This window comes from Pseudonaja textilis, chromosome 4 (assembly GCF_049901715.1).
Source record: "Pseudonaja textilis isolate UNSWEBS1 chromosome 4, rPseTex1.2, whole genome shotgun sequence".
Classification (NCBI taxonomy): domain Eukaryota; kingdom Metazoa; phylum Chordata; class Lepidosauria; order Squamata; family Elapidae; genus Pseudonaja; species Pseudonaja textilis.
Window position 1 is genome coordinate 64,535,667 of NC_141993.1, and position 25,971 is coordinate 64,561,637.

The window sequence follows — 25,971 nt, forward strand, 5'->3', positions numbered from 1 at the left end:
TTAGAATCAACATATTGCCCCCAACAATCTGGCTCCTCATTTAACCTACCTCAGAAGGTTAGAAGGCTGAGTCAACCTTGATTTGGTCAGGATTGAACTCCTGACTATATGGGCAAAGTTTGCCTGCAATACTGCATTCTAACTAGTGGTTAGATATTTTTTACATCTCAAAAACCTGGCATTTTAATAGGGTGTATAGCACTCACCCTCAAGATACTGGTTGGCTTTTTTCTTCTTCTCAAACCATTCTCTCTTGTTCTTGCCACACCTTGCTTAGAAGAGAAATCAGTAGAGCTCACACTCCTTGAATTTCATTATTAGAGCTTGCAGATCCTTTCATTGTCATTTATCAAAATAGCGTCATGCTCATAGTGCAAGTCAGGGATGTTTCTCCCTCCAGTTTTACAACAATGCTCATCTGTCCAACTTCCTTGTAATGCCCATTAAGCATACAAACTGAATAAATAAGGGGAGAATATACAGTTTTGCCTTGGCCAATCTGGAGGCAGTCCATTTTGCCATATTCTGTCTATATTGTTCTTTTCTGACATGAATAGGTTTCCCTGACAAATGTTCTAGAATTACCAGTTTTTTAAACTTGACATGACTAATATAGTTGAAGGCCTTTCAATATCAATTAAGCATATATTGACTTTTTGGTTTGCTTTTCTCAATTATCTAGTGTGCACCAGCAATGATGTCTCACATTCCTCTTACTTTTCTAAAGCCAGCTTGAACATCTGTCATCTCTTTTTATCATGCAAGGCTTTAATCTGCATTGGATGATCTAAGAAATGAAGAATATTGAATGATAGTTCGTTCGTATGCTGTTAAGTCTCCTTTTCTTTGATATTGGAATGTAGATTGACATTTACTGATCTGTTTACCAAATCTATGTCCAGATTTGCCAGGACAGCTTAGTTAGAATCTTTATCAATTTTTACTTTTTTGCTTGCCATATTTCTGTGGTCCATCAGATTGACAGAAAAAATAAATTCCACTATATCCAATCTCGCATGAATGCTCTGCTGAAAGTCACATACACTGTGGTAACAATAAAGAGATGAAGGTTTGATGAGCCCTGGCCGGGGAGTATGGGCGCGGGTCCCAGAGGATATTCTAAGCTCACTGAAAATAGCTTTCAGGTTCAAGGTTATATTTCCTCCCCTTACAATTTGATTACTCTATTGTGCATTGAACCACAAACGACTGACACAGTCCCTGCGTTGCTCTCCTCTTTGCCGCCGGGACAAAGAACGGCATAGAGATTTCCCGCTGGCGTCTCCAACGAAACGGGGGGACCGTTGACTGTCTCCGACTGCGGAAGAAATCAGAAAAGAAGGAAGACAAGCCTTTTGCGCGTGCGCGCGCGGAGCTCTTGGTCGCTCGAGCTCCCGTTTGACAGCTGCGCGTCATTCGCTCTCTCTTCGGGTGGCACGTGAGGCGCGCCTCGTTCGCGGGTATCCCAGCGGGATTGCTGGGAGGAGGAGGAGGAGGAGGAAGAAGAAGGTGGCTTTCCAGAGCGGCCTCTCCGATGAGCCTCCGTTTACTGCGAGGCCGGCGCTATGGCTGCTCTATACCAGAGTGCAGACCCATCGACCTTGGCTTCCCCGAACAAGCTGCTGGCATTAAAGGACGTCCGGCAGGTGAAGGAAGAAACCACCCTGGACGAAAAATTGTTCCTGCTGGCTTGCGACAAAGGTAAACCCCAGTCTCTCGCTTTTCCCTTCATTGCCGCAAGGAAACGCTTTTGGTTCGACCCGCATTATCAACCAGGAGCGGGCCTTCATCAAGGAATCCGCCCAGCATCCGAGCGGGCACCGCCGGAAAAGGCCGGCGTTCTGCTCCTTATTCGTGAGCGTAGCTAGGATGAGAAACTCAGTCCGAACAAGCAAAATGTGATCCGTAAAAAAAGGGGTAGCACTCTGGATTCTGACCCACTGAGTGATGTACATTCCTTGTAACGGGCAAGAACAATAGCAAAAGGCATCAAAAGTTCCCATCTTTTCCTCCCTTCCCTTTTATGGGAATGTGAGTCTGTTAGCTTTGTTGATGAAGGGTCGTGGCTGAAAAGCCCAAAGTTAATTACCGTAGATTGTCAAGCAAAGTATAACGTGTCATTTTATTTGGTTAATTTCAGCTTTTGATCATTCTTCTCTATTGCTATATTTGAAAGGGGAAAGAGGGTAGTTTTCTGGGAATGCTTGCTTTTTAAATCAAAATTTATATGACTGACTTGCTGACAAATTTAATAAATATTAAAGAAAGTCATTAAACATTAAAATCTAAATTGCTAAAATAGGATTTTGTATATTATTGGTTTAGGTGATTATTACATGGTGAAGAAACTTTTAGAAGAGAATAGTTCTGGTGAGATGAACATAAATTGTGTGGATGTACTTGGGAGAAATGCTATTACCATAAGTATTGAAAATGAGAATCTAGACATTCTACAGCTTCTGTTGGATTATGGCTGCCAGGTACTATTAATAACATCAGTATAAATTTGAAATTTCTATTCTTTTTGCCTACCTTAAAACATTGTCATTTTGTAATTTAACAATATATATTTTCTTCTATGGTATAAAATTTGCTATTATTTGTGCTTTAATTTTCTTCAGTCTACAGATGCATTATTGGTGGCCATTGACTCAGAAGTTGTGGGAGCTGTTGATATATTACTTAATCATCGACCAAAGCGATCCAGTAGACCAACGATTGTTGTTAGTATTGCTTTAATTCTGTGTTTGAGAGTGTGTCTCATGATGTCAAATCTTCAAGCATGTATTTGATAATGGGAAATCTTAAAAATCTTGATCTTAAAAACTTTGGAGAGCAATTGAAAAGTTTTTGATTACATATCTGAAAGTGGGCAGATATATTCATTATTTCTAATTATTTATTAGCTTTATATTCAGGAATTCATGGACACATATAGCACCCTGCCACAATTTTCCCCACAACAACAATCCTGTGAGTTATATTGGGTAATGGGCTTTCATGGCTGAGAGTGGCCTTGAAGCTATTTTACCGATTATGTATAAAGCATAAAATTTTTAAAAGTATTAGTTTAACCATTATGGCATTCTGCTGCTTGAGTTATAAATAATCAAATTGAAAAATTGTCTTAAATTTTCAAATAAGCAAAATAAGCATTTGTATATTTATTTATTTAATTTATATTGCCACCTATTCGCCCATGGCAACTCAAGACGTCTTATAAAATGTAAACCAAATTTAAAACAAAAAATAACAAAAACAATAAAAACTAACAAAAAGAATCAAATAAATTAGTAAAATACAATAGAACAAAATTTGGGAAAAAAATAAAAAACAAAACAAAAAAAACAAAAACCACCCCGACAACAGCAGATCATACTTGCCATTTGATGGTCTCCATCCTGCTCTGGGTTGCCCAGGCCTGCTGGCAAAACCAGGTCTTCAGTGCCTTTTGGAAGAGTGCTAGAGTGGGGGCCATTCTAATCTCGGGGGGAATGATATTCCAGAGAGAGGGAACCACCACGGAGAAGGCCCTTCTTCTCAGTCCCACCAGATGTATCTCCCTCAGGGGTGAGACTTGCAACATTTCCTGCCTCCTTGCTCTAATGGGTCAGGTACAGAGGTGGTATTCAGCAGGTGTAGGGAGTCAGGTACAGAGGTGGTATTCAGCAGGGAGATACATTCTGGAGAACTGGTAGCAGAAATTTTGAGTAGTTCAGAGAACCAATAATGGAAATTTTGAGTAGTTTGGAGAACCGGTCAATACCATCTCTGACTGGTCCTACCCCCATCTATTCTCTGCCTCCCAAGTCCCAGCTGATAGGCTGGGTCTTCTTTTGTTGCCCTGCACAGGAGCTGGGAAGTAGGTTAGTGGGGTGGGAATGGGATTTTGTAGTAACCTTCCCCTGCAATGCACACCAAGCAATGCCACGCCCACCAAGCCACACCCACAGAACTGGTAGTAAAAAATTTTGAATCCCACCACTGGTCAGGTAGATGTGACTGGCAAGAAATGTTTCCTCAGATAACCCAGACCCAAGCCATGAAGGGCTTTAAAGGTGATAACCAGCACCTTGAATTGCACCCGGAAGCAAATCGGCAACCAATACAGCTACTGCAGGAGCGGTGACACATATGCATACCGGGGTCTGCACAAAACCATGTGGGCCGCTGCATTTTGCACCAACTGGAGCTTCTGGATGCTCTTCAAAGGCAGCCCCAAGTAGAGGGCATTGCAGTAATCAAGACGGGAAGTGACTGGGCATGAGGGACTGCTGATCTAGGAGAGGGCGTAACTGGTGCACAACCCGCAGTTGTGCAAAGGCCCTCCTGGCCTGACTGCCACATGCTCGTTGAAAAGGAGTCATGGGTCCAGGAAAACCCCTAGATTACGTACAGGGTCTGTTTGGATAGTACCACCCCATCCAAGACTAAAGGAGGTAATTCTCCCTGAGCCAACGAACCTCAAACCCAGAGCCACACAGTCTTGCAAGGATTTAATTTCAACCTGTTGCTCCCCATCCAGCCCCTAACAGCCTCCAGGCACTGCGAGAGGGAGGACACAGCAACACTTAACTCACCAGGGACCGAGACATACAGCTGAGTATCATCATCATATTGGTGATACCTCAGTCCATATACAAGTAATCCCTGATTTACAACAGTTCATTAAGTGACTGTTCAAAGTTACAAAGGTACTTTTCAGTACCTTTGTGACTTATAACCATTTTTCACATTTACGACCGTTGCATCATTAACATTCAGACACTTGGAAAATGAATCAAATTTATGATGGTTGCAGTGTTTTGGGGTCATGTGATTGATTACCTTTTGTGACCTTCTGACAAGCAAAGACAAGGGGGAAGTCAAATTCACTTAACTATGTTACTAATTTAACAGCTGCAGTGATTCATTCAACAACTGTGGCAAGAAAGGTCATAAAATGGGGCAATATTCACAAATGTCTCACTTAGCGACAGAAATTTTGGGCCCAATTGTGGTTCTAAGCCAAGGACTACCCCATATATATTATAAAAGGGAAAAATTCTAATAATTCTAGTTTATATAAGCATTACCAAAAAGATAAAAATTGTAACAGTTTGTTAGCTAGTTTAGTTTATTGTCATTGCACCTCGTACAACAAAATCAAACACCATCTTCAGTGCACATCATGACCATGACCATGAAAATAAACACAAACACACATCCTTCACCCTCTACACATTGAACGAAACCCCCCAACACCGCACCAATACTGCCCTGGGATAGAAGCCGTTTTTCAGCCTATTTGTCTTTGTTTTTATTATTCTGTACCATGCTTTCCCATCTGCCACTGTGCAATTGGCAAACCATACACAGGTGCAGTAAGTTAAGATGCTCTCTATGGTGCAGCGGTAGAAGGTCAGCAGCAGTTTTTCATTCAGTTGTTTTCTGAAAAGTCTCAGGTAATATAATCTCTGCTGGGCACCCCAGGTTAGGTCTTCTTTTATGGTAACACCTAGAAACTTAAAACTGGCCACTTGCTCCACTCTGTCTCCATTGATAAGCAGGGCCTGGGATGTCTGATCTGTTCCTTCTATAGTCCACTATAAGCTCCTTGGTCTTATTGGTGTTGAGGACCAAGTTACTGTCTCCACACCATGAAAGCAACCAGTCCACCTCATCTCGATAGGCAGTCTTATCCGCCCCGGAGATGAGTCCTACCACTTATGTATCATCTGCAAATTTAGCAATAGTATTACTAGCATGAGTGGGAATGCAGTCATGCACATAAAGAGTATAGAGTAAGGGACTCAACACACAACCCTGTGGTGTACCAGTGTTAAGAATAAGGGCTGAAGAGGTATGATTACCTAATCTGACCCTCTGTGAGCAGCGAGACAAGAAATGCATAATCCAAAGGCAGATTGAATAAGAAAGGCCAAGGTCCAGAAGTTTAGACACTAGTCTATGTGGAAGAATTGTGTTAAATGCAGAACTACAATCTACAAAAAACATCCTCACATAGCCCCCCCTGCTGTTCTAGATGAGTCAGAGCAGTGTGAAGAGTGATGGCTATAGCATCCTCTGTAGATCTAGTTCTTCTGTATGCAAACTGATGTTTGTCAAATGTATGCGGAAGATCAGAAATGATGTGCCAGCAGACCAATTTCTCAAAGCACTTCTGATGATAGGAGTGAGTGCCACTGGTCTGTAATCATTGAAGTTATTGATAGGGAACTTCTTTGCCAGCGGAACAATGGTGGAAGCCTTCAAACAAGATGGAATAGTGGACTGGGATAAAGACCGATTGAAGATCCTGGTAAAAACTCCAGCCAACTGATCAGCACAGTCTTTAAGCACTCGGCCAGAGATACCGTCAGGACCGGCAGCCTTTCTAGGGTCCACAGCCCTCAGAATGCTCCTCACCTCCTGTTCCTCCACAATGAGGTGGGGGCTACATTTGGCTGGTGGTTGTATTTTATCTGTCTCTGATATCTCCACTTCAAAGTGAGCAAAGAAATGATTCAGTTCCTCTGCCAATTAAGCATCTCCCTCAGCAGGGCTAACATTATTACTGCTATAAAAATTATCCTCAATCTTCCTCTTATAATCAGTCTTGGCCTTCCTAATACCTTTCTTCAGATTAGCTCTGGCAACACTGTATCTTGCCCCATCACCAGACCTAAAGGCCTTGGTCCTGTCACACAAGAGGCGCTGGACTTCCTTGGTCATCCAGGATTTCTGATTGGGATAGATCCTAATACGTTTATCCACAGTGATAGTATCTGCGCAGTGTTTGATATAGCACAGAACAGTTGCAGTGTGCGCCTGGTAAAAGATGTCCCAATTTGTGTTCTCAAAACAATCCTGAAGTTGTTGGGGAGCATCTTCTGGCCAAGATTTCACTGTCTTTATTATAGGCATCCCATCTCCTAAGAGGGATGTATGCTGGTGCTAAAAGCAGTGACATATGGTCTGATTGTCCCAAATGTAATTGTATAACCTTATAGCCATGTTTGATGTTGGTATATACTTTGTCCAATATATTTGGTCCTCTAATTGCGCATTTAACCTGCTGATAGAATTTAGGGAGCACTGCTTTTAAATCAGCTTGATGACAGTCCCCCGCTATGATATGCATAGCATCAGAAGACTTATTCTGCTGATTACTAACAATGTTATACAAGAATCCCAAAGCTATGATAGTATTAGCATCAGGTGGGACCAGGGATGGGATTCTACAGGTTTGCACCTATTCACTAGAACCGGTTGTTAACATTCTAAGCAGTTCGGAGAACCGGTTGTTAGAAGAAATTACTGGCCTAATCCTGTAAGGAAGGCAGGAAGGAAACATTCTGGTGTTGCTTACAGAAACTGCCTCTCAATTAACTCTTATTACATTCTTGGCAGGACTAGTCTTCCTGTTTCTGGAACTTTTCTGGAGTTTTTTTTCCTCCTTTCCTCCTTTGCTTATGTGGAGTGACCATTCAAAGTTACAATGGCACTGAAACAAGTGATTTACGGCCGTTTTTCACACTTAGGACTATTGCAGCATCCTCATAGTCATGAGAGGCCAGGCAAGGAGATGTGTGCCTTGATGTGAGTGATATTGAGTTGGCCACGCCCACCCATAACATGACCACCAAGCCACGCCCACCACCCAAGCCACGCCCACAGAACCAATTGTTAAAAAAATTTGAATCCTACCCCTGGGTGGGACATAGACTGCAGTAATCAAAGCCACACTGAATTCCTGCAGAAGATATATAGGTCTGCATTTAAGAATCATATACTCCAGATCTATGGAGCAGTGGCTGTATACAGTAAATGTAATGCAAATATAATAGTGTAATTGTTTTATTTTCAATACATCCCACAAGGTCTTTTCTATTACATTTTTTAAAAAATTGTGAGAATCACTAGAAGTTACTGTTCAAATTATCCCATACACATTGATTTATTTTTTATTTTATCACTTAAAGTACTATTATACAAATGTGTGTCTACAACTGGCTGCTTAAGAAGGAGGAACATATAACAAGCATAATTGAGTTTATTCATTCTACTTCTTAGTACCCTATAACTAGAAATAAGAGAAATAGCATATGGACTTTAGAACCATGTATTCATTTTTCATTTCAGTAAAAAATTCTTAATTGAACAAATGTACTTAGTTAACATTTATCAATCATTGCATCCAGTTTAGTAATTTTGAAATTAAAAATATTTAATACCTTAAAATGTATGTTTTGGTTTCAAATCAGATGTCTCTTAGATATCATCTCTGCATTAGTAATTCATCAAGCTTAATTTATTTTCTCAGATGTTTGTCTATCTGTTGCAGAAATTAATGGAACGTATTCAGAATCCAGAATACTCAACAACTATGGATGTGGCACCTGTCATTTTAGCTGCTCACCGTAACAACTATGAAATTCTTACAATGCTCTTAAAACAGGATGTGTCGCTACCCAAACCTCATGCTGTGGGGTGTGAATGTACATTGTGTACAGCCAAGAACAAAAAAGATAGTTTACGTCACTCCAGGTTAACAATAATTAGATCTTCATCTGTATCTGCAGTTTTTCCACCATTTCCCACCTTAATAATAAAGGAGTTTAGTTTATATTTTAGAATAAAATGAATGCTCATGACAAAGATATATTTGATAGAGTATGGTACCTTTGCATGAAAAAGATGTTAAGTTTAATCCCTGCCATCTGAGAATTGTGAAAAATATTTGGATAATTTCTGATGGTCGTTATACAGTAATGAACACAATGGTTTAGCCATCTCACTGGTGGTAAATCAGTTTCCTCCTATATCACTAGTAATGCTGAAAAGAGGCTTTTATAAACAAGGAACTATTTTTTTCTTTCATATTACTATAAATTGTTAATATGTTGGCAGTTTAAAACATATTATTCATAAAAACAGGTAAACAGAATTCATTAATGTGGATTAAAACAGCAGATTAATACTTGCTTTCATTGCCCTCATAAAAAGCATAACTCAAGGGCCAATATGATATTGGGTGCAAACTGTTCCATAAATGTGCATATCCTATTCCCAAATAGATTGCAAAGGGGATTCTATTCGGAGAAGGCAATTCTGAAGCTAATTGGAAGTTCAACCATGTAGGTTTAGTACAGGTCAAAACCAGCATTTTGAATTATACTTGACAATTTATTGGCAACTAATGCAGGGCTAATGTTTTTTAACTGTGGTGACTTTCACCAGGCAGTAGGCGCAGAGTTAGATTTATACCAACAATAGCTTCTGGGTGGTCTCCAAAGGTAGCCGAAAACTGAAAGCATGGCAGTATTCTACTTTATAACTGATAAAGGCATACAGTAAGTCACTATTGCAAAGGCTTCTTTCTCCCCCAAAGGCCATAATTGTCACAAAAACAGAAGCTGGAATAAAAGTCCCTTTGGCCAAAACTTTGGCATATTTTATTGGCCTGCTTTTTCAGGGAGAGTGGCATTGCACCCAGAGTAAATCAGGAGCTGAAATTAAATCAGATTGTCAAGAGAGGAAAAGGAATATTTTGACACATCTAGTTGCTCAGAACCTCTAAGGTAGATACTAGCAACATTTTTGTTATTATCATGAAATTACAGTGGTGGATATAATATCCCAAATTGACAAAGTTGTTTTGAGTAGGATTAATGAGTTCGCATGTTTTGAGAATTTTAATCTAAAACAATTGTCCTTTGAACAATAATGAATACCAGTATATCTTATAATCAAGTCTTTAATTAAATTTGTTATCAATATTTAAACTAAAAACATTTAAGGACTTTCTTTTGACATACTTTGGAGGAAATTCTTTCGCTTATTGATAATATGTCAGATTTCTAAAATAGGTTTCATATAAATAATGAGTTGATATGTTTAATCAAATAAAAATTGTTTATCTTAAGATGTATTCTTTAACATTGCCATTGCAGATTTCGTCTCGATATTTATCGATGTTTATCTAGTCCTGCCTTAATAATGCTGACAGAAGAGGATCCAATTCTGAGAGCCTTTGAACTTAGTGCAGACTTAAGAGAATTAAGCCTAGTAGAAGTTGAATTCAGGTATGGATAATATGTATTGCTACTGTAATTTCAGCAGCATGATATTATTTGATGCATGCATATCACAAGTGAGCCTGACTAACAATACTATATACATGTTGTAAACAGAAAGTTTCTAATGCAAACTCATTAACAGTTACTGAGAAATGAGTCACACATTCTATAGTTCTTATTCCTAGACAAACATACTGAGGAATAAATAATATATCTGAATGTTGTTACTAAAGAACAAGGAACTAATACAAATATTTCATGAACTGTTTTAAGTTAAGGTCATAGGTTTACAATTAACTTAGAAGGTACTATATATATATTTCAATGATCTATAGCAAATGTTTAGTTAAGGGCAAAATCAACACAAGTTTATGCTGTGTTACTTTTTGATTCAAATACAATTACTCCGGTTATATATTAATTATTGGAGAATAATAAGTGAGGTTCTTTCTTAAAGAGTTGGGACTACCAGATATCTTATTTGTCTATTGAGAAAGCTACACGTGGGTCAAGAAGCAATAGTGAGAAGTGGACACAGAATCACTGATTGGTTCAAAATTGAGAAAGGAGTTCGGCAGGGCTGTATACTGTCACCTTGCTGATTTAACTTATAGGCAGAGCACATCATGAGAAAGGCGGGGCTAGATGAACCACAAGTTGGAATTAAAATTGCAGAGAGAAATATCAATAACCTCAGATCTGCAGATGATACCACTCTAACGGCAGAAAGTGAAGAGGAACTAAAGAGCCTCTTGATGCGGGTGAAGGAGGAGAGTGCAAAAGTTGGCTTGAAACTCAACATTAAGAAAACTAAGATCATGGCATCCAGCCCTCTCAATTCCTGGCAAATAGATGGGGAAGAAATGGAGGTAGTGACATATTTTATTTTCCTATGTTCCAAGATCACTGCAGATGGGGTCTACACTCAAGAAATTAAGACTCTTGCTCCCAGGGAGGAAAGCTATGGCAGATCTAGACAGCAAACTAAAAAGCTAAACATCACCCTGCCAACAAAAGTGCATATAGTCAAGGCTATGGTTTTCCCAGTTGCAATGTATGGCTGTGAAAGTTGAGCCATAAGAAAGGTTGGGTGCCAAAGAATGGAGGCCTTTGAACTCTGGTGCTGGAGAAGACTCCTGCAAGTCCCTTGGACTACAAGGTGATCAAACCTATCAGTCCTAGAGAAGATCAACTCTGACTGCTCTTTAGAAGATGAAGATGAAGATCCTGAAGATGAAACTCAAATACTTTGGCCACCTAATGAACAGGAAGGACTCACTGGAGAAGAGACTAGCGCTGGGAACGGTTGAGGGCAGAGAAGAAGGGCACAGCAGAGAATGAGGTGGCTGGATGGAGTCACTGAAGCAGTCGGCGTGAGTTTAAGTGGACTCGGGGGGGGGGGGGAATGGTAAAGGACAGGAAGGCCCGGAGGAACATTGTTCATGGGGTCGCAATGGGTCGGACATGACTTCGCAACTAACAACAACAGATGTAGTTAAATTACAGGCATATACTGACATATCTTGAAGATCACAGAGACAAATTACTTTGGCACTATTGCCAAGAAAAATATAAGGTTGCATTCATGAATATTTTATTCTCTATTTTGATAACATAATTCCATTCTGCATGGTAATGAAATGATTTTTTAAAAAAATTAGAACTAATAATCCATATGTATCACTGAGTACTTTAAAAGATCAAGTCTTCTTCAACTCAGGCTTCATTCCTAGTGCCATTATTTATATTTGCTTAAAGCTCAGAGATTTCTGGTGTTATCATCCAAATACTAAGTTCCAAATTTAATAAAAATCAACACAGCACTACTGGTATCTCTAACATTTATTTGATTTTATTAATTTGTTTTTACAATATATATATAAAACCCACTTCAGTTCTAACAAAGGGCACAATAAAACTCCACTCCCAAATGCATTAAAATGTATGTGATAAAAGTTAGTCATAAATCTAGTAAATGAAATATCCCTTTAAGGGATATTTAATGACAATGTAGCTAAATTATTTAAATTATTTATTTCTTATGAATTTATGAATGGATGGCAAGATATATAGCATTCCTGCTTCCAGTTTTCTCCATAGCTAAAGTCATCCATACCTGAAGGATTTGAACCTGAATCTCCTGGTCCTAGTCCAGCACCTTAACTACTATACAATCTTTATTTTTTTAAAAGTTTGTTCTTTTTCAGTGACTGAAATAATTTATTTGACTCAACTTGATTTTACGTAGTTGATTCCAGTCTGGTATCAATTTTGTTCAGGAAAACGATATTCTTCTTTTTTGTTTGTATTAGCTTTAGATTAAATCTAATTGGTATTGGATTATATTAAATTAGCATTAGAAGTAATTTTTGTTACTTTGTGTATTTGCTAGAAATGATTATGAAGAACTGGCTCAGCAGTGCAAAACCTTTGCTAAAGATTTACTTGCTCAGGCACGAAATTCCCGGGAGCTTGAAGTTATATTGAATCACACTGCAAGTGATGAACATGTGGATAAACGAGGATTACTAGAAGAGAGAATGAATTTGAGTCGACTAAAGCTTGCCATTAAGTATAACCAAAAGGAAGTATGTCAGTTTTGATTTATTAAATATAGAATCTGGTTACAAATAGATGGGATAAAACAGATATGTGTCTTAGTAAGTTTCCAACTTCTAATCATTAGAAAAATTGTAGTATTAATTGAATACAATCTAATAAAGTCCTTGACTTACAATCTTTTGTTTAGTGACCATATGAAAAAATCCTGAAAAAAGTAATGTAGGATTACAGTCCTTGCACTTATGAACACTGCAGCATCCCTGTGGTCACATGATCAAAACTTGGGCTCTTGGCACTGGTGTAAGGGTGGATTATGTGATCATCATTTGTGACATTCCCAGCCTGCTTTCAACAAATAAAGTAAATGGTGGAAGCCAAATTTGCTTAATAACTACATAATTCACTTAACAACCATGACAAAAAAGCCTTTAAATTGGGCACCACTAAACAATTGCCTTGCTTAGCAATGTAATTTCTGGTCTTAATTATGGTTGGAACTCAATGACTATCTGTGATATAAACATAGGATATACATTAGCAGCATAGCACAATACTTTTCTCTATATAAGACAATAGTCAATGTATTTGTGGGACAAATATGGCAAGGGAGAATTAATGCCTTATTAGTACGAGTTCCTTTTCACAGCTCAGAGATTCGCTGGTTTTGCTGCTCTGATTCTTACCTCATACACCTGATGTGACACAGTGTTTTGAATTTTACTTCATCCAATTTCTGTTGGCTGACATATGATGTAATGGTACTACAGTTGCTGAAGTTAATTGCCTCTGTAAAATATGGTGCAAGATTTTGTGCAGGAGATAACTGACACTAATGTAAGCAACACTTTCACATTACTGTTTCTCATGTGGCCATTTTTAAAAAAATTTTTTGTTCCGCATTCCCAATCATATTTATAATTATTATTCCAATTATTCCTAGCTGAAAGTCAGTAACTATTTTTACAATCCTACTGTTTCTTATTTTGGATTAAAAGCCATATGTTGTCAGTTTATAAACCTGGCAAAGCTCTAATACTTTGCCTGTCTGTGTGTGTTTTAAAGAGCATTGTCCTGTAAAATGGGAAATCTGTTTCACACATATAGTTCTGAGAAAGCACAGCCCCAAGTAATGGTTATTATGAGATGTGGTTGCTATAATAGTTAAGATTTTAAATATTTTATTGTGTGTCAAGCTGGTGAGTCCAACAAAAACAGCATTGCACTGGTACATTTCAGGTCTTGCTTTTTGTATATGAATGTTCTGATGTGATATAAAAATATGGTAAAAAGAAGTAGTGCTTATAGTACAATGCAACCTTCATCACCAGATCAGCAGATAGGGCTGAGGACATCACAAAAACACTATTTACAGTTGTTCTAGTATTAGCAAACATAAAATGAGAAAGATTGAGTATCTGCTTTAAACATACAATGAAGTTTAATTAACCGATTATATTTAATTATATAGAACATACATGTTTAAAATGAATTTACCCTCCAGTGCTACTATGTAGCTAATTATTTCTGCCTACTTTTGTTATTCTTTTAAACCAAGAATGTAAATCATTAGCTTCTTTAGAAAGTGCTTATTCATGTAAAATATTTTTCTATTGCAGTTTGTTTCTCAATCTAATTGCCAGCAATTTCTCAATACTGTCTGGTTTGGACAAATGGCTGGTTATCGACGCAAGCATACATTTAAGAAGATTTTGACAGTCTTGACAGTTGGCATCTTTTGGCCTCTACTATCTTTTTGTTATTTACTGGCACCAAGATCTCAAATAGGCAGAATAATTCATACTCCTTTTATGAAATTTATTATTCATGGAGCTTCTTATTTTACATTTCTGTTATTACTTAATTTGTACTCACTTGTCTACAATGAAGATAAGAAAAACACAATGGGACCAGCATTAGAGAGAATAGACTATCTTCTAATACTGTGGCTCATTGGTAAGTATAAAGAATATGAAACTGTTAAAATTCTGACTTTGTCAATGAATAAATTTTGGATGGCCACCTGATGTGATATATATACTTTAATATAACATACCATTTTATAAGAAGAACTGTGGGCTGAATATCAGTGAACTGAACTGAACTGCCTATATGCATGAATGCAAAGTTAGAAAAATCTGTGCTTCCAGTCACATAAAAAGTTATAATAGCAGGAAGGCAGAATCTAGGTAGATGCAGATGGAGCGTCTTTATTCTTGCACCTCATCTATGTCTGTAAATGTGTTAGTTGATCCTTCAAGAACCAGCAATCTGATATGATAGTAGAACCAGCAGTGGCGCAGAAACTATTTCTCAGTATCATTGCATTAAAAGTCTATGTGAAGTATGCAGAATTTTGAAAAGTATATTAGAAGAAGGAAAACACCCTCCTCAAAGCATTAAGCAGTTATAGAAGAACTTTCTAAACGTGTGCTTATGTAGACATGGAGATACTTCTGCTGAAACTCCCAGCAAAGTACATGCACAGATAGTAGAGGGCAGTCTTTGAAACACCCATGCAAGTTTTCTAAAGGAAAATGCCTGCTTTCATGGGTCACATGAAACAAGTTATTTTTGTTTGCCTTAATCTGCTTTGTAAAATGCTTTTTGCTAATACTTTGCACCACTCATTGCTTTTTAAAATAAACGTACCAACTTTTGGTGTGATTTTCTTTATATCAATAAAATTGCAAATCATATTTTGGTCTCCTAAGACTGATAAGCCTATGAAATAATAATTGCTTGATGCATTTGGTGTGCTCATTTTCTCTATGTAACTGTGGTTACAAGCATTTCATAACCTTAACGAAGTTTAAAAAATGTATTGTGGTTAAGATTAAATATATCTTCAGATATCTACTACTGAAAGAGTAATACTAGGAAGTAATGTCAGTTACAGAAATGACATTTTTCATGGTAAAATGTGAAGAGATCTGTAATCCTTAAACATTACTTCTGAAAGAAGTGTAAATGTACCAAAAAGTAAATAAAGCTACAAAACTAAGCTATTACAGCATAGAATGGGACAACTTGCTGCAGCCAATTCACAGCCAGTTTGTTACAGGACAACTCACTGTAGGACAATTCAACAAATACAAAAGTTAAATTAATTTATATGGAACCGTGGCCAATAATAATAAAATAAAGTCAATCCAGAAATGTAAGAGTTACTTTTGATGAAAATATGGTCACCAATAATAAAAGTAGCTGAATGAAACAATTAATATAATGTTGCATTGTCTGAGGGTAATTTGTTCTATGGCGAGTTGGCTATGGTGAGTTGTCCTGGCATGAGTTGGCTGCAGTAAGTTGCCCACAGCAAATTGTCCTAGATCTGTGATGGGGAACCTATGGCACGCGTGCACAGGTGGCATGCAGAGCCATTTGTGCCGGCACGCAAGCTGCAGGCAAACTTACCTCAGTGTGCATGCGCGTGCCTCACAGCTGATTTTCGGTGGGTTTGAGGCCTTTTTTGGCCTCCCAAAAGCTTGAGGACGGCTTCTGCAGGCTGAAAACTAGCCCTGTTTCATCACTTCCTGTTTTTTCAAAAATACCGGAAGTGACGAAACAGGGCTAGTTTTCGGCCTGCAAAGCCTGCAGAAGCCTTTCTGAAGCCTCAAACCCACCGAAAATTAGCTGTGAGGCACAGTGCAGGTAAGGGGGGGGCAGTGCTGTGGCTGGGCATATGAGGATTGCACGTGCATATGTAGGGGGCATGGGGGGGGAGTATGCATAGTCTTCTGGATGCTAGCACGCGAGTGTGCAAGCGCGCACACAATTTTTGGCACAGGAACCCAAAAAGGTTAGCCACCACTGTCCTAGACCTATGGAGCTCTTTATAATGGGCCACATATAGTGGTTCGACTTATTGTCACATTTATATTATATCAACATTCTGAACTGTAGGAATATTCAGCATTTTAAAAACAGGCCAGTGAACAAATGACTGTGATGGTAATGAGGCTTTTCACAAGTTGATGTGAATTTTTTATCAAGTTGTTGTGTCACCTACTGTTTGCCATTGACTAAATAGTTTGTCAGTTGTTTGTACCAGATTTAAGTTAGCATGTTATGCAAAGATATTGCTCTCAACTTTTGAGTTTTACCTTCAATACAAATATATTACAAAAAAATTCATTGACTTTATTGACTTTTTTTGGGGGGAAAAAAAGTTGTTGAAAAATAACAAGAGGGGGAGACAAACCCAGTCATATTCTCAACAATTTTGTCTTATTCTAAAACAATATTGTATAATATTTATTATTAAATATGATTACTGTATTTTTTGGACCATAAGATACACATTAGCTTTAGAGGAAGAAAATAAGGGATAAAAATATTTGCCTCTGCCTCCCAGCATCCATCAGGTATTCATCTGGCTAGCATCCTAGCAGCAAACAGCCTGGTCAACTTTATCACCTTATTGCAGCCCCAGCATGTGGCTCATCAGGGCTGTGCTCCATTGAACCCACCACCAGTCAGCTGAGTGACAGTTGGATCCCGGCCTCTTGTAGCCCCACTGAACATTAGGCTGGCCGACTGGAAATGCTGCCATTGCTGTTTCCTCCGTGTCTGCTGCCTCTGCCAGGAATGCTGGAGGCTTCACAGCCAAGCAGCTGATTGGTGGTTGGATCGGACTCCCGGAATACCATTGATCAGCTGTTCTAGGGGGAGGGATTGCCACCACCTAGCACCGCTGCCACAGCTGCAATTGCCAGTGATTGGCAGCAAATGGTGCCTCCGATCCTCAATGCCTAGAATAGCTGATCAGCATTATTCCGGGAGGCTGATCCAATTGCCAATCAGCTGCTTGGCAGTGAAGGCTCCAGCATTCCCCAGCAGCACCAAACAGTGGCGGTGGTTGTGACAAGTGGTGGTGGCCACCACTGCATCAACCCCCTCTCCCCCTGCTGCAATATTCACTCCATAAGACGCACAGACATTTCTACCCACTCTTTTTGGGGGGGAGAAGTGTGTCCTATAGACAGAAAAATACGATACGTATTTATAGTGGAAAACTATTTTTGTAAGGTAATTGATTAGTTTATTTGGAATATATTGAATAGTAGGTAATTCAGGGTTCGGTATCAAATTTTGTAATACTGTCATCTGTCTTTTTCACTAAATACTCCTTGGAATGAGTAGTCCTTTATTAGACTGGTCTTTCAGTTATTTAAAATTATACATAGACAATACTGAGACTGAACACCTTTTATCTTTTTCTGTTGTAAGGAATGGTATGGTCAGATGTTAAAAGACTTTGGTATGATGGCTTGGAAGACTTTTTAGAAGAATCACGAAATCAACTTAGTTTTGTCATGAATTCTTTGTATTTGGCAACTTTTGCTCTCAAAGTTGTTGCCCATAATAAGGTAAATAGTCATTCTTACGTTAACATGAGTATTAAGTTTTTGTATTTTTCAACAACTGAAGTCTTAAGGACATTCATTCTTAAAATTGTCTGGTATGTTTTTCAGTTCAGTCTGTATATATTTAATGCTGCTACAGAAAGTAGGCATTTTATTTATGCATTTATGTGTTATTATTTAAATTTATTTGGCTGCTCATCTCCAGTGAACTTTGGGCAAAGCACAAAACTAAAAGTGACACAAAAAGAACTAAAAATGTTAAATTAATGTAAAAAGCTTTCAATGTTTCCTGTTTGTTTTTTCTTGTTTGCAAAAATTCTTTCTAGGATAACTACAGTATATATGAGTAAAGTACATTTCCAAAAATAGAATGTGAAATAACAAGAAAATTACAATACCGTTGAAAGATATATCTGGAATTATCATAATAGCTTTCATAAGTTATGGGTATTATGCATATACTGTATTATCAAAATTAATTAGAAATAACTTTCTAAATACTTAATACAAGCCAATAGTTTGGCTTTCATTTCTTAAATATAAAGCACACCAAATTTTTTAGTAATAAACTGATGGATTACAATCATCTGTGTGTGGGGTGGTGGTGGTATACACATACTATATTTCACATAGGTATTTCAACAAGCTTGGTTGTGTAGTAACTTATTAAATAATGAAATATGTTTCATGAGAGATACTGCTGAACTATTTATCAGTTATATCTGAAGTTTTGTTTAAAAATTCCAGTTCCATGATTTTGCTGAGAGGAAGGATTGGGATGCTTTCCACCCTACACTTGTGGCTGAAGGACTCTTTGCTTTTGCTAATGTTCTCAGTTATCTCCGACTGTTCTTCATGTATACAACAAGCTCCATCCTAGGTCCACTTCAGGTATCTTGTTACATGACTATCAGCATTGATGCAATAGTAGCATATAACCACCTCGTTTTTCAATTCTTGGCTTAAATAAACCTTCTTGGCTTAATTAAACTTACTGAAATAATTTGAGTGTATTCACAGTTGCCTTCCCTATCATTTGTTGAACTAGCTATGCAGGCTTATGCCTATATGGGTAAGGTTTGGTTGCTTCATTGAATCAAAATTTTAGAAACAAAATTAGAATTAAATTCCATATGATTTAACTGGTAATATTTATTTATTTATAAATTGATTATATATATATATATGTATATGTATATGTATATGTATATGTATATGTATATATATTCTTAGTGTATCAAGGGGCAGTGTTTTTCCTCTATAGATGAACACTTAAATGTGTTAATAAATGAATTGTGCATAAATGCATAATATCTATGAAATACTGTTCTGTTGTCTGTACTTATTTCTTCATATTTCTTCCATTTTTATTCACAATTTCTCTTGCAAATTCCTTTTTAATAATTAGAACCATTAAGAATACAGATTTTAATTCACCTTGAAAAGATTCAACATGTAACACATTTCTTTATGTGCTAAAGCTGTGACATGCATTTTCATTACTCCCTGTAAGCAAAGTCAGCATTCCAATATACCCAAACAGGCAAAAAACAAAACAAAACCACCCATTCAATGAGATATTGAAATAGAAATAGAAATAGAACTTAATCTTCAAATGCCTATAAAGGCATCCCATCAAATGAAATGTGAGGCATATTACCGCATATTATTATTGCAGTATATCTTCATTGGTATTGACAAAATAATACATTTTGATTAAATAAATTTTGAAAAGCTGTTAATACAGTGGGCATGTTTTTAGATTCATTGTAAATCACTTTATAGAAATATTAATGTCAAAAATACCTTGGAAATATTCATTAAATAAATTATTGCTATTAAATAATTCTAATTGAAATGGTTAATTATGTGAAAATGGTTTAAAAAGGGGGGGGGGAGTTGGGAGTACATTTTATTTGTATGCTAACATTATGCATATACTTCTAAGTGAAATCAGTGTTATCAGCAGTGGTTAGAATGCAGTACTGCAGGCTAATTCTGCTGATAGTGGCTGCCACAGTTTGGCAGTTCGATTCTCATCAGTTTAGGGTTGACTTATTCTTCTATCCTTCTGAGGTCAGTAAAATGAGGACCAAGATTGTTGGGGGCAATATGCCGACTCTGTAAATCACTCAGAGAGAGCTGTAAAGCATTGTGAAGCGGTTTATAAGTCTAAGTGCTATTGCTATTGCTATTAACAGTTTGTTAAATGCTATTAATTCCATCAAATATGTGATACTAAATTATTTGTGAAACAATAGAAATGTTTTATGCCTATTATTTTCAGGATTTGAGGGGGAAGGGAAGTGGACTGAGAATTAAAGTTATATAGTTCATAGTTTTACAAGCTCTAGTATTCTTGTACCCCTAGATACATTGCCTCAAAATGAAGATGTATATATCTTTTAGCAGGAAGAAAGTTCAGTAAATAAGTAGATTTATTTTTAAGTAAACAATAATATAAATGTATACTTTTAAAAAAATAATTAGCTTTCAGTTATCTGGTCTAAAACTTCTTTAATTAAATTTTATAGAATAATATATTATATTTCATTACATTATGAATATTTGCCATTTTAAACTAATTATTCACTTAGGATACTTTTTACTTTTTCATCAAAATAAAATGAAATTAAACATTCCATTTGCTCTTAAAGAAACACACTCTTGTAATTTCACAGAATTTTCTGCCTGTCTCCTTTTCTTTTGTTTTTGCTTTAATTTGCCATCACCTGCTATTAATTTAAGTAATCTTCAATGATATGTATTTACAGATTTCAATGGGGCAGATGTTGCAAGATTTTGGGAAATTTCTTGGTATGTTCCTTTTGGTTTTGTTCTCATTCACGATTGGGTTGACTCAACTTTATGATAAAGGATTTAGTACCCATGAAGAGAAGGACTGTGCTGGGATTTTTTGTGAGCAGCAAAACAATGACACATTCCATTCGTAAGTTTCAGTGCTCTCTGACTCTGCATATTGCTAGTGCTTTGCTTGTACCTTGTGTGGTACTTGCTAATTTCTAGAAGTTATTTGTGTTGTCATCTTGATAATAAAATTCTTAATTCCCTTACTTTAAATTTTAGTTGATTCCATAGTATATATAAATGGCATTTATTAAGCATGTACAGTAATTGACTCTACGAAAGATTTACTACAGTCCTGTTTGAGCAAATGCTTTTACTTAATTATATAATGTACCCTACAGAGCAATCATAATGCTACATATTATATTTGATGTCAAATGCATTCAATAATGAGTTGAAAAATTTAACTTACAAATTGCAACAGCTCTCTTTTCTCTCATACTCACAACTGGAAAAATAATACCAAACCTCTACCATCTTCTCTTTCACTTCTACTTATACTCTTTCATTTAAATATTAGTCAGTCAACCTTGAAACAAATATGATTAGCTGTCTCTTAAATACTGAGTGTCCATGCCAGTTTATATGTATTTACCCATATTTCTGTTCCATCTTATTTTTGTGTTAATCTCAGAACTTTCAAAATTTTGCATGGATCTATATTAATGTATTTGTATTTATTTCTGCATTTTGACATTTATTTTTCACTATATATTTACAAATGTTTACATATATTGTGAGATAAATTTTATCTATGATATATGTAAACCAATGCAGATTAAAATCCAATTCACATATTACACCATGAAGTTTCAATGAAGTTATTTTAGAGCCACATATATAAAGTTAATTTTTATCCTGAATTATTAATCAAAACACATATTATAGAGTATGTCTATTTTCACACTAAGTTTCACCCTGCTATATATGTATCATGTGCTTTCTCTCTCTCTCTCACTATGCTCCTATACAATTTTGGACCTAAACATTAAAGTGATGTAGAATAGCATTCATATTTTAATCTGGATTTTAAACATCATGAGCAATACAACAAATTATTCTTTCCTTATGTATTTCAAGGGTTATCTAATCAAAGTTTTTTTTTCTATCCTTAGGTTTATTGGCACCTGCTTTGCTCTGTTTTGGTATATATTCTCCCTTGCACATGTAGCTCTATTTGTCACCAGATTTAATTATGGTGAAGAATTGCAGTCTTTTGTGGGTGCTATTATTGTTGGCACATATAATGTAGTAGTTGTCATTGTTCTTACCAAGCTTTTAGTGGCAATGCTTCATAAAAGTTTTCAGCTAATAGCAGTAAGTACTTTTAGGGTTTATTGTTTTATTGTATTTATAACCAAATTGGAAGCCTGAATAATAATGTCTTCTCAATTTGGATGTGGAGTTTTCTACTTTTGGTGAATACATTATAATGCTTGGAAAACACTGATGGGACTCATTTGTCTTCATTAATAATTCATAAGCTAAATCTTGTCTGTGTGGGAGGAGGAGGGGAAAAAGTCAAGATCTTGACTGGATAATTGAACCCCTTTTATTTTTGTGTGGCCTATATTAAAAGTGACATGACATAGAGGTAGCACACAATATCTTGATACATAATCATAATTTAGCAAAATTTCTGACATCCTTATATATTTTAAATAATTTAGAATCATGAAGATAAGGAATGGAAGTTTGCTCGTGCAAAGCTCTGGCTTAGCTATTTTGATGATAAATGTACACAACCTCCACCTTTCAATATTATTCCTGCTCCTAAAACAATCTGCTACATATTTAACAGTCTCAGTAAATGGATTTCTTCTCACACGTCATCAGGCAAAGTTAAGCGGCAGAACAGTTTAAAGGTAAGGAATTGTTTATATAATCATGTGCATTTATTTTTTATTGTTCCTTCACTACTTTGGAAGATTTATATAGCTTGTAACTTAATCATAACTATAGGCAATGTACATTAAATGACCTCTCTCATTTAAGGTCATGCAAATATGAATCGTACATCAACAAAAAGCAAAACCTATAAATAAACACATTCAACAAAACATAGCCAGGCTCATTAATTGCACGTTCCATCTCACAGGATATATGGGTTCATATAATGTCTTAGCCCTAAGGATTTTCCATATGCATTTTCTAAGGAAAATCCACATTTTAAACCTTTCCTAAAGACTAACCGGGTCAGAACCATCCAAATTTCAAGGGCACAAGGAGAGAGATATTTCCAAAGAATAGGCAACAAAACACTGCAACACAAAAGGCATGTCTCCTAAGTCATTGCTTTAAGGAGACCTGGAGCCTGCCTATCCTGTAAAGTGGGTGGATAGGCAGAATTAACTGGTGAAAGGCAATTAACCCAGTCTTGTACCATATAGGGCTTTGAGGTGAAGGCAACTTCTTGAATTACATACATATCCTTTGGGAGGAAGTGCAGTTTGTGAAATAGTGGTGTAGATAAGGATGCTGTTTTCTCTTAGCAAACAAATTATACTTCTATGTGTTACATCAAAGTCTCCAACATACTTAATCTAATTTATCTATATAGAATTTGGGCAGCCTTTCAGTGGTTGAGTCTGAACTCATCACTATGAATGTAATGCTAAACTGCATTAAACTTGTATCTCAAAACAGAGGTATTTTTATTTTTAGGGCAAGTATATTTTTAACAAGTACTGGAAAACATCAGTTCTAGCCAGATTGCTAATCAGTTGTTACCCTAGATTGTCAAGCAACTTCCATATACTTAAGTTTTTGATGATATATACTTATTAGTATAGGTAAGCAGATGCACACATTGACACATAGATAATTGTCTGATTCTTATATGTGTCACTTATGTCTGAACAACGAAGACTATATATAACGATTTATATCTTGGTATTATTAAGGATGGAAGTATTTCGGGGATATTGTAAAGATATTTACTCATGTAGATATAGTCATAAAGTCAGTATGCTTTTGTTTTGATATGAAAACCAAACCAATTTTAGTTTATTCAAAACGTTTGTTGAACAACCATGGTAAAGCAAACAGTGTTTTGGATTAGGATGTGTACCAAGTCACAGTCCAATTGGCATCCTAAAATAATGGTCAGGTTTCTTGAATCAACTCAAATAATCCATAGTATTGCTTTTAAGCAGAGCAAACTTACAAATTCAATATGACCTTATTCACAATAAGGCCATATGTTGTTGTGGCATAAAAATGCACATGCACAGGCATAGCAGGGCAGTTTTAAACTAGGATTTTAACACTGGATTGTTATGGCTGGTGGCAAATACTCCTGGGCAAACTTTTAAAAATTACATCTGTAGAAAATACCATATTTTGGACAGGTTCTTTGTTCAAATGCCATACAGACAGGTGAAATAGACAAACCAATAGGGATTGCTAGCATGGTAGCTTCTGTAATTTTGGTCATTATTGTACAATATGTATGTTCTATCTGTATATCGTAAGGAGGCATTAATTGCAAATATAAATACAGTAAATAGGGATAAAACGGTTTGTGAGACACAAACTTTGTTTATTATAGACATTAAAAACATTAAAAACCAAGCAAATTAGTCAAAAGTTGTCATTAATCCAAAGGTTAAATGATAAGTCAGAAGTTGCAACTTAGTTATTTGTTTGATGCAACTGCTGACAAATCTTATAGGGCGTCATTTGCGCCTTGCAGTTTATTCATGGAATTTGTGACATTTTGGAAAGGTGTTATTTGGATGGTTGGAGTTTGATTTCTTTTTGATATTTTGAATATCTCAAGAATTTAGATTAATATTCAGTTAAAAAATGATTTGCTACATCCATTTATCTAATTTGCCATTATTTATTTAAAGGAGTGGAGAAATTTGAAGCAAAAGAGAGATGAAAATTACCAAAAGGTGATGTGTTGTTTAGTCCATCGTTACTTGACTTCCATGAGACAGAGAATGCAAAGTACTGATGAGGCAACAGTGGAAAACCTGAATGAACTCAGACAGGATTTATCAAAATTCCGAAATGAAATGAGAGACTTACTTGGTTTTCGGACATCAAAATATGCCATATTTTATCAAAGAAACTAATTTTCAGACTTTTCTAATGATTGCACTCAGGCACCTACATTTGCAGTGTGTTGGATGGGGAGAGAATCTGGTTCAAAAGCAGTAATTTTATTAATATATTTTTAAAATGCAATGGAAAAACTGCCAGATTCTGTGGTGAAACAGTAACTAGTGATTTTGAATTAATGTGAAGCTTTTGATGTATATAATTTGTAAATTGTATAGTCAGCTAAATGGAAATATTTTGTTATGGTCAATTTTGATATTCTGATTATCCTATCGATACTGACTAATTTATGTGTACATTGTTGCACTTTTGAGAAGGAAATGTTTATTTTTTCCCTCTTGAAGTATAAAATGAAGTTACAAATTATATTTGACATGTTTTAAACAATTATACCTTTCTAAATTAATATAAGCACGAACCAGTTATGAACATATTTTTAAAAACTACACTTCTGAAAACTGTCAAATTAGGTTCATATAATGCCATTTTAAAAGAATTCTTTGGGGGTTTGAGTAATATTGAAAGGCCATATTGCCAACCCTGTGACATTTTGGTCCTCAAAGACTGATGAATGATACCAAAGAATGTAATACTTTGGAAATTACTTTTATGGTTTCATATTTTTTTTGAAAAATGATGGGTGACTAAAATTTCATAGAGATCATCTAAAGGTGCCATTTTTATCTATATCTCTAGCTCCTATTTATATCTCGCTATTTCCAAGATGAGATACTTGAAATAATGAATTTCAACATTCTTACTCTTTTAGATAATTCAGCAGAATTAGATGGAACTATGGTACTTCTGTTGACTGTATTAGTTACTATAAGATTTAATCTTCATTATGAAAGCAATATTAAAATATTTGAAATATTTTATTCTCTTAAAATATTTATAGTAAAACATTTTACAAGTGTTATGGGTCAAGTAAAGTGCAACAAACATATTTTCACTGTTTTCATTGAAAGCATACTGTATTTAACCAGATTACTTTCTCTCAATTTTGCAAAAAATACTTTTTGAAGTCATCATTTGTTTTAGTCTCA

The 25,971-nt window shown here is 36.1% G+C and overlaps 1 protein-coding gene across 3 annotated transcripts; it reads left to right on the forward strand.

Moving 5' to 3' along the window:
• The first annotated feature begins 1,356 nt into the window (after positions 1 to 1,356).
• Positions 1,357 to 25,971, forward strand: TRPC1 (transient receptor potential cation channel subfamily C member 1). Of its 3 annotated transcripts, none has more exons than XM_026701569.2 (13): positions 1,358 to 1,701; positions 2,326 to 2,480; positions 2,622 to 2,723; positions 8,306 to 8,529; positions 9,936 to 10,067; positions 12,454 to 12,649; positions 14,240 to 14,576; positions 17,853 to 17,992; positions 18,737 to 18,880; positions 20,764 to 20,939; positions 21,973 to 22,174; positions 22,528 to 22,722; positions 24,712 to 25,971. In XM_026701569.2, the coding sequence occupies exons 1-13, from the start codon at positions 1,566 to 1,568 to the stop codon at positions 24,937 to 24,939; spliced, it is 2,367 nt and encodes a 788-aa protein (XP_026557354.1). In that variant the 5' UTR covers positions 1,358 to 1,565; the 3' UTR covers positions 24,940 to 25,971. The 3 variants fall into 3 exon arrangements, with proteins under 3 accessions (XP_087789409.1, XP_026557354.1, XP_026557355.1); XM_026701570.2 differs by having other exon boundaries at positions 8,327 to 8,529; XM_087933283.1 differs by lacking the exon at positions 2,326 to 2,480 and having other exon boundaries at positions 1,357 to 1,701; positions 8,327 to 8,529.

Excerpts from the sequence above, each read along its gene's own strand:
- TRPC1 (XM_026701569.2), top strand. The coding sequence starts at position 1,566 with ATGGCTGCTCTATACCAGAGTGCAGACCCATCGACCTTGGCTTCCCCG. Across the intron at positions 1,702-2,325 it reads CCTGCTGGCTTGCGACAAAG|GTGATTATTACATGGTGAAG; the intron begins GTAAACCCCAGT and ends TTATTGGTTTAG. Across the intron at positions 22,723-24,711 it reads AGCGGCAGAACAGTTTAAAG|GAGTGGAGAAATTTGAAGCA; the intron begins GTAAGGAATTGT and ends ATTTATTTAAAG.